A 14289-nucleotide genomic window follows, 5' to 3' on the forward strand; every position below is an offset into this window, starting at 1 on the left:
TCTTCACTTACGAGGATGAGATGAAGAGCCCCTAAAAGGAAATTTCAAGTTTGTACTGAGAGCACTTGGACCCTGCTGGAATTTGGGTCTGTCACAACCTGTTGGGAACATGGAAAAGGTGTTAACTACACACTGCCGCCTCTATTTCTCCTAGACACAGTTAAAAGCAAAATCACTGAGCCTGTGCTGAAGAAAAGAAAAAAATAAAACAGAAAGAAAATATTAGGGGAAATAAACAGACATCTAGTTCCAAGTCAACTCAAATCTGCAGTCCAGGCGTTACACAACAAAAAAGCACACCAGTGCCTAGAGGAAAAATTAGCAAGAAACACCTCCTTGGTTTTGATAATCTGAGCCAAACCACCAGTTTCACATTTGCAGCTACAGGGCTGAAAAGGTGAAGGGCAATTTTGTGTAAGCTCAGAGCAGGAACCAAGTGGCCCCATGCTCAGACCTATGATCCTGGAGATATGTAGAGGGATTTATAGAATGAGCAAAGGCAAAGATACATAGAATAATAGTAGGCAAAAAAGACAACTCTACAAATTGTAAGAAAAAAATGTAAAGGACCCATCTAGGGAACAACTAAATCAATACAGGGCTTGTGCTATAGATTGTATTTATCTCCAATATGTTGCATATCCAACAATTAATAAATGGGAGCATGGCACAGATGCACAGTGATGTTTAAAACAGACCAGCAGGTTGAGTGATCGGGACACACACACACAGTATCAAATGTCCAAAAGCAGGATGCACTTCTGATACATTAGGTAGATGAGGGATCACACAGTATTCGTATGGCAGAGAAGTGAAGATTCCCAATTACTTGTGATCAAAAAAGAATGTAGCCTCCTCTTCAGGTCTTGGATGCCTTTCTGTGCCAGCGGAAGAGTAATACTCTCATGTGAGCTTGTGGCTTTTGCTTAGCAGGCTGCAGCAAAAACCCTAGGAAGTACTATTCAAACTGAGTCTTTGAGGAAAAAACATTTCGTGAGTGGGAAGTGGATGGGTCTGTGAATTCTCTAATGGTATAAACGTTACAGGAAAAGTTATTTCATAACATAATGTTCACCAGAAATCAAAGCCAAGCCAGCAGGAGGAGAACATGGGCAGCAGGCAGGGGAGAAGCAGAGCTAAGCTTTGCTAATCTCAGGGGAGTCAGGGAGGGCTGGCTCGTGGACTTGACTGCTAATGTGGGTGGAGAACTGACAACAGCAGTCAGCGATGCAGACGCAAACGTGTCCTCGTTTGCAAATGGTCCCAGCCATTGAACGCTGGCGGGCTCCGCTGGTCCCAGGCAACCTGTTCTCTGCACCAGTTGGTGGTAGATCGCAAGTCCCGTGCACCTCTGACAGCTTGAGGCAGCCCTGAGGTGTCGCGTGCCCTTATTTTAGTGAGGAACACTTCACTAAAATAAGGGCACGCGACACCTCAGTTGGGTCTCAGTTGGTACCAGAGTCGGGTCTACCTGTGACTGGAACAGTTGAGGCAGAAGTTAAAGCCATAAAATTCTTTCATAAGGGAAATATTGTCAACTACAATGTCGTAGCTCTGATCATTTATACCAGGGCTCTGCCAAGTTTTACAGAAGGTACTGAGGGGCTCATCTAATTGCTGGTTGTTTAAATGCAGGCATCTCAGCTAAATCATCCATGTTGTACAGGTTCTTTTGAGGCTGGCACAACGGGCAGAAATAAGTACCTGCAGAGGAGTAACTCATCTCACCCTAAGACAAGTGTTTTGTAGGTAGTATGACTGTCTCTGGAAGCTTCGCTCTCTATCTGCAGCCTACCTGGATTTGATGCCGCTATCATCATGTAGGATGAACTTTGATAAGGTGGTCCTATAGACCAACCAAGAGCTCTGGACGATCACTCTACAAGTTTCATGCAACACTCACCAGAAATGCTGGCTAGGTCCAAATCTGATCACCTACGTAATGTGCCCAGTACAGAGCCTCCTCTTCAGCGAAATCCCTTAAGCAGAGAACGCAGTGCATGAACCTGAGCCTGCAGGGGTGGCCCTGTGCCACACTGCTTGGTTACAACAGCTCGTCCTACAGCCATTGCACAGGACCAGCTGGAGACACTTGTTAATGAGAATGCCGGTGCACTGGGAATGACAAGTGCGACCTTTGGAAATTCAAATGAGGCTTGGCACGTGTATCTTCCAGATGACTGCTGTGACACCCACCAGGGCTCATGTGGATAATAGGGATGTCTCAACTGCAGGCTTTCTGCTTGTTTTACACGTGCTGTGACCCAGCCTCCCCCACTGCCGCCCCACAGGAGCACAAGCCCTTCGCTCCACATGTTTCTGTGCGTGTTGGACCCATGCTCACACGCTCAGCTGGGGCTCTGGAGCAAGGTGCGCTCCAGGCTTTGTAATGCGAACCTACCCACTTGCCTGACAACGTGAAGGCAAAGAATGTGCATGTGTCCAGGCTCATGTACAGCCGGTCCCTCGATGCCTTTCTGTAGTTCCTAGCAACTATATTCTTTCCCGTACACTCAACTTGCTCATTCAAATACAGTTCACTGGGATCCAACCCTCTATTTTCATACGGACAGCTCTGGCTGTTCCCTTATCGTCCTTCTTTCCTTTTCCCCCCACCTCACTGAGATGCGTGCGAGCTCTGTAAAGCTCTGTAAAGGACCGTTACTTATGGGGAAAGAAGGGAGGGCAAAAGGGAGAATATCTAAAAGTTCTTCTAGATCATCTGGAACAGAAAGGTTACAGGTGTTTTAGGGAGAAAAGGATTGTCTGCCACATGACACCTCCTTGAAGTCCTGCCGCTGTCAGGAGATGTTTGACTGAGTTGTCCCTCTGCTGCTGAGCGGGATCCTACAAAATGCCTCTCTGAGCTCAGGAGGAGGAAAACAGAAACTTGCAGAAGGCCCCGCAGAGCTACGAGCGCAGCATCGGGCTTCACAGCCAGGACTCGTGAGCATCTTGGAGTCTATCATCCAGTGACTTGTTCAGGGAAAAGCCTGGGAGGAGAGTGGCACAGAAGCAGATAATGTTTACTGTTATCACGGGAGAAGTGCAAGCATTCCCGGGCTGTGGGGAATGTTTGCATGTGGTAAGATCAGTTTAAATTTTATCGATAGCATAGACCTTACCATTTTCCTTAGTTTCCTCTTTTCCTTTCCTCTTCTTCTCACACAGTCCACACTGTATTTCCAGGGAAAATGGGGAAAATTAAACAATACAATAAAAATGAAACAAATAACTGGCTCATTCAGATTAACTTTGAGCATGTTAGTAATAAAACAAGCAGAGCAAAGTATTGCAAATATGGAGTGGACAAAAAAAAGTGCATCTATTGCTCTCTTAATACCTTTGTCATTCTGTTAGAATAATGCTGACTTATGCTTTAACCAGTAAAAAATAAATTGCTGAGATTTACGAGATTCAGCAATGTGAGCTGGCGACCACCACGGTGACCAACAGTAGATGGTGCTGGGAAGGGCTGGCTTTATGCACATGCGGTCCAGCGACAGTGCCCTTCACGGTGTGCACAGGCACCACCAATGGTGCTGATGCAATTCAGGAAGCTTGCTCTCTCAGAGCTGACTATTACTGAGGCAGATAATCCTGACATTTGAATATGCAACTAGTGATTCATATATGTACTGATTTTGCATGTGTTGTTAGTAATGGACAAACAAAAGCTCCAAAGGCAAACCAGGATTACAGATTTAGCAAAGAAACATAAGTTCACCTGCATATTGGCAGTTTCCACGAGCCCCGGGTAAACTGCAGTATAAGCCACCCAGAAAGGCTCCCTGAGCACAGCAGCAATGATGCTGAGCACCCACCTGGCTAGTCCCCGGCTTGCGCAGCCTGAGCCAGGCAGTTTGCGGAGAGCAGTTCCTGACCGGGACGTGCTTTGGGCTCCTTGGCTCGCGTGATGGGGAGATGACGGTCAGGGCAGAAGTCTCACAAGGTGCCACGGGAGCCTGTTTATTCCTGCCGAAGGTCTGGAGGTGCCGCGGCTGGTCCCACCTCCGCCGGGCAGGGCAGGGTGTCCCCTCGGGCTGAGCCAGTCGACTTGCACTGCAGGCACTGGCCAAATTGCTGATTTCCTCGCAGGTTTGTCAGTCATCACAAGGAAAAAGGATAACTGCCGTGCGACCTTGCGTTCGCGGCTCCTCTCGCGGTTTGCAGTGAGCTCAAGTTTTCACTTGGGGAGTGCAGTGATGCTTACACGATCAAAAATGAAGATGGCAAAACAGAAAAGTGAAGGACAAAGTAAATGCAGTATTAACAAAAGTAGTAAAATGAGGAGATGCCTTTTCTTACGTTATTATTTATTTTGGATTTTGATTTCTCTTGCCAGGCCCAAAAGATCTCCCAGCAGAAGCCCCAGTCTGAGTTATTCAAGATTTGAGGTATAAAGGGGCTGTATGCTTGGACAATATTTGAACCAGTGCTTCTGTAAAACCAGGTCAACACATGACATCAGTAACTACCTTCAGGTGCCTGAATGTTGAAGGAAACATTTGCAGTAAGGAGTAAGATAGCATCACCTCTGTGAACCTGACACGGCACGAACCCAAACCGGCGTCACCCGAACGGCGTGAGTTTGCGCTGTGGGGCGTGCGGGATGGTGACTGAATTCCAGTTCCAGTTCCGTGCTCTGCAGCACGGAAAAATGGCTCGGGATGCAGTGCTGAAGCAATGTGTTGCCTGTGTTAAGAAGAATAAACACTGCCTGTAAGCTGGGTGGTTTTTTTGGTTATATCCTAGAGACACGCAAAAGCTAGTATTTTGATTAGGTTAATAGGAAATTCAAACATAATGTTTCTCCGTCTTCGTGTCACTACCTCCAGGTCTCTTTTTAGTAGGTTATAACAGAGGGTCCATGAGGATGATGACACAAATAAGGGGAAACATTATATCTGAGATTTCTATTAACCCCATTCAGCCAAGATGTTTGGGATGTTTTATACATGCTTTAAGAAACAGACAGGGAAAACACGTTTCCTGAGAGCAGCTGGATGAAGGTTATCACATGCCGATTTTAAGCAAGCTTTTATTCACGCACATCGATGTGCACTGTTGAGAGCGCATGCGAGCGCAGAGCATCCTTACCCGGCATCGCTGCCCCGAGCATCTCACCGAGGTGCGAAGGGCCTGGCGGACGGACATGCGGACGGGAACTGTCCGTGGTACTTGGGAGAAATGAAGGCCTTGAGGCAGCACAACTCATCCTTGAGCACGACCCTGCCACAAGATTAATATCAGTTTTAACCCTGAGCGCTCCCACCACAGCCGACAACATGGGCCCCAGTCTTGAGCGTGTCTGATCCCACCATTAATATTGAGGAAGGGGCACTGGGAGGGAAAAGGGGCATCAGAACTGAATCAGAGCTCCTGAAGGATCTGAGCCAGGTTTGTCGCTGCAAAAGCTCTTCCCCGGAGCTGCTAGTGAATGTGACATGTGCTGATAGTGGCTTGAAGAGATGGGCTGGAGCCGCCTTCTTGTGAGTACCGGTGAAAAATAGCAGGGCAGAACTGGACAGGTCTCCATTTCCGCCTTAAGTGGTTCTAAACCAGCAGCAAAGACTAGGGAAGGAGCGCCCGGAAAGCCTGCCTCCACAGGGACTTCTTGGGGAACCTCCTCCCCCCTTGGATACCTCTGTGTGGTGGGATGGAGAACGCTGGTAGAGCAGGACCAAGGGTATTCGAAGGGGACTGGTTTGTATGCCCTCCCAGTTTCTTAATCAGGGCAGCACTTGACTTTCTCCAGAGGAAAAGGTTTTAGATGATGTCTGCAATTTTTTCAAGAACAGCCTCGATCCAAGCACAGCACCTCTCAGGAACATGTTACCAAGACCAAGAGAACCCACAAGAGCCAAGGCACGTTTCTGCCACTGCCCAGGGAATGAGACCTGGCAGATGATGGCACTGACAGCATTTAAAAAATATGGGATATGGATTGATGAAGAAAACATTAAGGCTTTTCAATAAAATGATAAAATTTCGGGAGTTTTACTTCAAGGAATAAAAGCTCTGAAAGGAGGAGATGGATTATAGTGGGAAAACTGCAACTTGAACTACAGGTGGTAGAGAAAAGGGCAGGGAAATCAAAATAAGAAATTAAAAGAAAAAACAGAATAATAAGAAGGGAACACTTATTAAAAAAGAAGTATCGGAACTGACACAGAATACAAAAGAAATGCGCTTTCCTTGCGCTGCTCCTCCATAAAAATTAATAATGCTAAACATTGTTTCTCATGTCTTTTCTCAGTCAAGACTTTTATTTGATTTCAGCAGACAGATTCACAGCTGTAACTGTTTTCCTTGTATCACATAGATTTAAAACTCCTAGTAGGTAACTGATGAATATCAGTATTTGCAAGAATCGGAATTTTAATGTATGATTTTTTTCCTGAATAATTTGTAACATATTGTACTAGCTCCCTGTCATTTTTCAACCAACACCAAAAATGACAACTTTAATTATTATTATTTTTTTAATATACAGAAGATAGACAGAGGCATTTGGGAGCCAAGCACATTGTACCTTTTCCATACCAGTCTCCAGGTGATAACTCAGATTCAGAGCAGCTACGCCAGCAAATGGAACAAACTTTATACATAATTCAGTACTCGTGCAGCTATTCAAGCACAGCGTATGCACTGTTTTACCTTCAATGAACTGTGCTTCTGCGTGTAATTATTTCCGGAGTACATACGGAGAATGAAATGATGTTCAGAGTGGAGCTGGTATTTCATCTTACTGCCAAACAGTTGTGTTTTACAAGTCACAGGCGTTAGAGTTTCTACTAGCACTGTTGTGGCCGAAGCTCGTGAAAGCCAGCAAAACCTTCTCAGGGTCCGGCCCCCAAATCTGAAAAACTCAAGGGCAAAACAAAGAGTTACCGTAAGGGTTACGCCAGAGCTGTCTGACACGCTCTAGGTGACCCTGCTGGAGCAGGGAGGTTGGACTGGATGATCTCCAGACGCCCCTTCCAACCTTACCCATTCTGTGATTATCAATTATCCCAACCTTGTGCATATTGGGAACTACTAGAACATCAGTAAAAATAATACATTTTCAAATTTCAAAATCTTCTTTTTAGAGAAAAATATAAAAAAGACATTTAACTATTTTTATTTTACTCAAAGAAAAATTTAGAAGAAGCCACAATCCATTAATTCAGAAATTGATTAGATTCCTTAAATGAAGGATCTAGACCACTTGGCATAAACACAATCTGCAATTTCAGAAAATGTGTAATTTTAGAAATTAAATGCAACTACCAAAGAGTCCAGAAATCTCATCAGGCAAGATACAACAATAATGCAGCAAAATGGAAAGATAAAGACAGTTTGCCAGGATGAGAGGTATATATTCTAGCATCTTGTCTAAATTCTATTGCTACAGCTGGGCAAAATTTACCAATGCATTTTTCATACTTAAACTAAAAACGATAATTTCCTTTTCAGAGATGAACATGTCTTCCACCCTAGACATACTACAATTGTATTGACATAAGCTAAGAAAGGATGTGTTTTTTTTTTCTTTTTTTATTAGCAAATGTGACTAAAAGATGTAATCTTTTAGAGCAATCAGCTTTGGAAGTGCAACTGCCAGCAATTTGCTGTTTTACAAGAGCTTCATACATTTTAATTTTTTTAAAGTCATAACACAGCTACCCTTAAGTTCTTTGCATCTTCATGCTGTTTTGCATTTGTCCTCAAAATAAATAGGGAAGTATCATGAATATGGACCATGGTGAAAGAATAAAAAAATCTTGTTGTTAAAGAAAATGTACTATTTGAAAACTCGTCTCATGAGTCATTTCTCAGTTTACCATTTCTTCCCAACTTCTTCTAATACTTTCTTCTGCAACTAGCAACATTTTGTAGCAGATGATTTGAAATGAGTAACATGTTAGTAACCTGCAGTGCCAGTAAGCAAAACTGTGTTAGTACAGCACATACTACAGGAATCAGGTGGGGGACTGCTAGTTACAGAAATTAAATGAAGACAGACTAAGAATATTAATAAAGTTCTAAACAATCTTCAGAGTACAAACTTCAAGTAAACAAACTGAAGAAAGAAGTACCATTTAAATGCATAGTTTTGGATTCTGGATATATAGCTGACGCATATGAATGCACGAAATGGGCAGTATTAATATTATTATATGTTTACACATGCAAAATGCATCTAACAATGCATATAACATCTAAATACAAATGTATTGTTAGATTCCTTCTTTCACCGAAATACTTGCATTACTGAATCAAGATGATTACATATTACCAATGTTGCTTCTAAGAAACTTAGATACAAGACAAAAAGCTTTTTTCTTGAAATCTTTGTATTATTCTATGGCATATTCAATGTTCTGACAATAGTTGTTAGTTTTCACTCACATTAAACTCATCATTTCTAGAAAGTGCAGGATCAAGATTGTCTCTAATCTTTATTATTAACAGTTTTCCCTTTAGGCTGTGTTTTCATAGTGTCTCAAACTGCAAAATAAAGAAAATTACTAATAATCCCCTCAGGATAATTCAAGTTATTTTCTGGTTCTTTACATGAATAAAATTAAACTAGAGATCACTAGCATTTTCAGGTTCTCTCAGGATCCTTCAAAATCTCCTGAGGAGCTTTCCAAGTATAAGAAAAAATATCAGATTTTTTCATTCTATCCAGGGAACTAATAGGAATAATAAAAATTGAAGTTAAAAAAATGGATTTCTATTTGGACTAATAGTTGAGTCTCCAAAAGTTAGCTTCTGTATTTTCTTTATTAAACTGCACATGTGAAAATTAGTAGTTCTATCTAACATGAGATTTGAATACGGTAATAAGGTGAGAGTAGTATAACAGAAGTTCTACATTTCACAAAGCTCTTTGCAGATGAGAATTTGAAAATAAATTCTATCATGTTCCCTGAGCACTTAGGGTAAATAGGATAAGATAGATTTTTCTTTCTCATAGCAAGACAATTAATTTGAAACAAATGTGATACGTCATCCCTAAGCACTACTAAAACTTGCACAAGATCACATTCATCTTGAAAGCAAATGCAGCATGATATCCACCCAGAAATAAAGCATAAATCAACCCAGAAGAGCACCCCAAATCATCACCTCCAGGTGTGTATTTTGGTATTTTATTTCAACATAGCCTTCAAACTCCCTGAAAAAAAATAAATATGTTTGGAGGAGAAAAACATTTTTTCTCAGAAAGAAATTTTATTTGTCCATACCGTTAAACTTTAGAACAGGTTAGTATTAGTACATTAGTATTTAGAGTAAAAAGAGCACTATATGAGTCATGAGAGCCAATACAGCCTCTTTGTGCTTATACTTACGCTGCACACATTTTCTCAAATTCTGGAAAGGAAATATGTGCATCTATGCAGAGCTTGTAACACAGCTGGGGATTGAACTAAGGTTCGGTCACATACTCTGTGCTTAGCGTGAGCAGAGTAAGGTAGGTAGGTCAGGAGCTGGCAGCTCTGGATTCCTTCCTATAACTGAACTTGGTATCTGGGTGCCGAACAGGTTTTCTTATAAATCAGCCCTTTACACACATTAGGAAGAAGGTCTATCAAGACTGCTGAAAATCTGTATGTCATTTAGACAGCGTTAAACTGGGAGTTTTTTTTTTTCTTTTCTTTTTTTTTTTTTTTTAAGCAAGCCTAGTAAATAGTTGACATTTGTACTCTGAAGTACTCCGAACCGCTGCAACGCAGTGATGGGAGATCACATAAGCTATCATCTGAAAAGTAATACTCAAGCATCTTATATGAAGTAACGAGCATGACTTAACCCCTTATAAACAGCTAGTATTTTTATTCTTTCTAACTGGAAGGAGAAACATGAAACAGTTATACGTACTAAAAGATTCAAGGGGACACTGCCAGGGCACACATTCAGAGTCTTTAATTAAATAAAGATAATGAACTGCAGATAGTATTCATCTTTTAAAACTGTAAAAACCAAAAAATGCTTTAATTCTTTTTTGCTTAAAGTTTTTTGTTTGAATAGCTAAAGCCCGATCATAAGTTGTCCGAGAACTGTACAATTATTGCAATTCCTATATTTTGCAACAGCATTACCTGCTGGAATAGAAAATGGATTATCATATTTTGCCTAATTTATGGTTAAGTGGTATACTTTGAAGGGCAACTTTTATGAGATACCAGCATCTAAGAGCAACAAGAATATGAGGAATGATATAATCTACAAAACATTATCTGAAATAATTTAAGTGCAATAAGAAAAGCATGCATTCACTTCATCGGAATAAAGACTTCAGCTGCAATTTTTTCCAAAGCAAGCATTTATTTATTCAAAATATTTTTTACATTGGTCAGAAGAGTTCAGCCCAGGTATTTTCCAGAGGAAAAAAATGTCATAGTTGCAATTAAGTATTATGTAAAATAACATTTCATTCTTGGGTCTTCTAAATTACATTCATTTCTCTCAAAACAGTATTAATCAATTAATAAAAGAGAATGGGCACCAACATTTTTAGTAGCTTGAAGTACAATGTTCTTTCACTGACTACATACAATCGCTTATTTCCTGTAACACACATGTTGCATAAGCACCTTATGTCTTCTCTCTTTTATCTGCTGCATATTTTCTTTTATTGAATTACTGATTAACAGAAGTGCCACTTTTACTACATAAGTTCAGATTATGTTTGCACCACGCAGCCAAGTACATGGAGCTGCTGCCTGCAAGTTGATTTTCTATGAACCGGGACATGCTCTCCCTACCCATTACACACAGTTGACTGAAAGATCCCTAAAGCAGTTATTCAGAGTTATTCCAGAAAATCTTGAAATAGTCTGTTCAAGCTTGCAGAATAACATAAATTGTCAAGAATGCTGATGATACTGTCACCATTCTTCAATGCAAAGGGCTAAAATCCAGTTAAAAGGTGCAGCTTCTAACTGCAACTAATAGGGTTTTTCTTTTTTTTAATTTGAGAAATATTTTAATCACAAACCCAGATTAAACTGCTGACTTCAGGTTTCTGTGGCCTCTCCACTTCTCACCCAGCACTGGACATCATGTTCAGTCTTACCTATTCCCAAGTACTGCTTCCTCTTGCACTGCCACTCCAGCTGATTCAGTCTCGGTACCTGCCTTACTGATACTCATTTCTTGGGAGGTTGTAGGCTTGAACCTAAAGCACCTCATAGGACCATAAATACAGGGATGGAAAGAGTCAGCTGCAAAAAGAGCAGTGCTTATCACACAGCAAAAGGACAAGATGCTCTGGCACCCGCCACCTAAGACTCCAAGCCCAGTAAAGCAGAGCGCGTTCCCTCACCGTAGGCACAGCTGGGAAGTGGTTCACATCAGAGCCCTCCAAAGAAGCCCACGGTAGTTAATCATAAGCGACTGTCACCCTGTGTAGCACAGATGCTGTGTTACTACCACCAGTGAGATGAGTTTTGACGCAAAATAGAGTTATTAAGTTTGTTAATCTAGATGTAAATTTTGATCTTGATATCAGCTACACATTTTTCACTTTTGCTTAAAAAATTACATGGCCTCATTTTGCTAAATATTCTCAAGAAATATCCAAAAATATTCTGTTGTAAAAAAGACTGTTTGGTGCTATGGAATAAAGAAGAAGAAAAGTTTTCTCTTCTGATTCTTATATGTACATCATTTCAACTTAACTAGCAAACAAAACAATATAAGAAATTAAAACCTAACCACTCTATTTCTTTTGCCTTAAGTTGCTGCATATTTTCCAGTGATGGTAGCTGCTCTGATTATTCACTTAGTCTCTTAAGACACACTTTTTCCTGTAAAGCATAATAATGTAAATATATGTTTAAAGTATAATAAATAAGAAATGGTAGAAAATAGATTTATTATCTCAAAATAACAAAATTAGATTTCCTTTCTAAAGTTATTTTTATAACCTACCAGTACATTACACTTGGCAGAACAATCCAGCTGGAATTTACATGTATCTGTTTCTAATGTACTCTCTGTACATAAGGAAGTCATCTTTTCCCAGTGGTTGCATGTTGCCTCTTCCAGCCTGAATGTGAGCATGAAATATCTCAACCGATTTCCTATCAACTCTTGGAGGCTGGACTTCATAAATGTTGTCTTGGGAAAAGGATGAGATGGGTACTCTGGAAAACAAAAAAAAGAAAACAGAACAAAAACATTGAATATTTGGATCATTAGGTAAAAATTTTCAAGAGGGAAAGAAGAGGTTTCTTTTTTCCTTTAAAGATATATGAGAACCAATGAAAAGGTAACTTGCCACTCGATAATTCATTTACCTAGATTATTATCATGACTGCTGACCTGGTAAGACTCAGCTTTCCAAGTAGGGTAGTTAGGTAAGATGCCACTAATCACATTACAGACTACTTTCCGCACTTTCCTTACTCTGTCCTCATTTTCTTCATTCTCAGATCTGCAACAGTCAGTAAGCACCTAAGCTGAAACTAATCTGTGCCATACATTATAGCAGATAACCAGAAGCCTTAATTGAATTATCCATGTAGTCAGTAGCAATTATAATGAACAAGTGATTATACTCTGAACCCATACACAGAAAGGATTTATCAGATAAGATACTAACTACTAGGAAAATGACAACTATTATTACCAGCAATAACACTTTGTCCCCAGCACAGCTGATATTTTATAAAAATATTTGTTAAATAGCTTAGTACAATGAACATCTATCTTTGACTACTACTCTTGTCTTATGAGAAATAAAAATAGTTTGAAAGTTTACATAGAACTTGACTATATCAGACCTTTTTTTTTTTTTTTTTTAAGTACTACTGCAAATCAAACTTGCTTATAAGGTAGAATTTGTCCCTTTAACTGCTGAAAACTGCATACTGGGCAAGACCACAGTCAGCAGGGCAAGGGAAGCGATCGTTTCCCTTTATTTAGGGCTTGAGAAACCACAGCTGGAGAACCGTGCCCATGCGTAGGCTCCTCAGAACAAGCCAGACAGCAACATACGTGAATGAGAGCAGTGGCTCAGGATGATCAGAGTGCTGGAGCACGAGAGACGCAGAGAGGCTGAGCTGAGTTTGTCCAGGCCGGAGAGGAGAAGCTCAGGGTAGTCTTACTGCTGCCTACAGCTGCCTAATGGGAAGGCTCTTCCTGGAGGTGCACAGTGACAAGACAAGTCGCAAAAGGGACTGCAAAATACCCCATGGGACATTCTGAATAGACAGAAGGACAGATCAGAGGCCCTCCAGGGATCCCGTCCAATTTATATTACTCTACGGTTCTAAAACAAACTCTTCAGCAGTAATGTGTTCTCAACAATTGACTGAAAGGTAGCAACAAAACTATTCATACTCAATATATAATAAATGAATAATCACTAAAAGTATCTGTGCAGTAAATCACTTTCATTTTAAAGCACCTTAGCTGTTAGGAAAGCAGGATCCATAAATACACTATGTACATTTCCCAGCAATACTTTAGTAATTAATTCACAAAATACTTTGAGTTGAATAGTGCAGATATTTTAACTATGCAATAGCAGATTTGTTTGGATTCTGCAACAGGACATTCAGTGTTTAAAGCATTGCCATCTAAAGATAACCAATACATTAAGTTTTCCTTCTGCAAATACTACTTGATTTATAGAAAAATCAAAGTCTGAAATGAACTCCAAGCTCTGATAGAGCTATGAGTTATCTAGAACAGTAGATGAAATCCTACTACAAAAATAGGAGAAAGGTATTTCTTGATTATGAAAAAAAAGACATATGTTTTAAAGAATTGTCTAAATCATCAGCTTCATATATTTTTAGTTCATATTTCAGCTGAAAAAGCTGATTTACTTTCTAGATATCTATTAAAATACTGTTGCTTAATAAAAAGCTCTATACAAACAAAGCCCCCCCAAGCATTCAATTTAACAGATTTCAAGTCTGGAGACTCACTTTCCTACCACCACATACACTAAACACTTTTCTACATGAGAACTTTCTTCTAGGCTGAATTAAAATGTCCCACTATCCTATTTCAGAGAGTGACTAGAAGCCGTGTTTGGGGAAAGATTATTAGAACAGAGCATGTACTGAACAACCCCTTCTCTGCTATATCCTCCTATATTTCAGCACACAGGACTCAGGGACTACCTGAGGCAAAATTTGAAACTGGACTACTATTTCGTGAAAAGTGATTTCCATAGATACCAATCGATTTTTGTAGTAACTCTGACCCTCTGAGGGAATAAGTTCCACAGCTTAACTGCGTTTCATGTGACAGTCCTTTCATTTGTTATTATAGGCCTTG

At 40.4% G+C, this 14289-nt stretch overlaps 1 protein-coding gene across 4 annotated transcripts in view; it reads right to left on the reverse strand.

The window, feature by feature from the left end:
* Positions 1-6666: 6666 nt before the first annotated feature.
* FIG4 (FIG4 phosphoinositide 5-phosphatase) overlaps positions 6667-14289 on the reverse strand; it is a 74279-nt gene continuing 66656 nt past the window's right edge. For 2 of the 4 annotated variants that reach the window (XM_062572655.1, XM_062572652.1), the window contains exon 23: positions 10318-12143. In XM_062572655.1, the coding sequence (XP_062428639.1) occupies positions 11966-12143 (178 nt within the window). In that variant the 3' untranslated portion in view covers positions 10318-11965. Of the gene's footprint in view, positions 6871-10317; positions 12144-14289 lie in introns of those variants that run through there. The other 2 variants (XM_062572654.1, XM_062572653.1) reach the window with 2 other exon arrangements.

This window comes from Rhea pennata, chromosome 3 (genome assembly GCF_028389875.1).
Source record: "Rhea pennata isolate bPtePen1 chromosome 3, bPtePen1.pri, whole genome shotgun sequence".
NCBI lineage: Eukaryota > Metazoa > Chordata > Aves > Rheiformes > Rheidae > Rhea > Rhea pennata.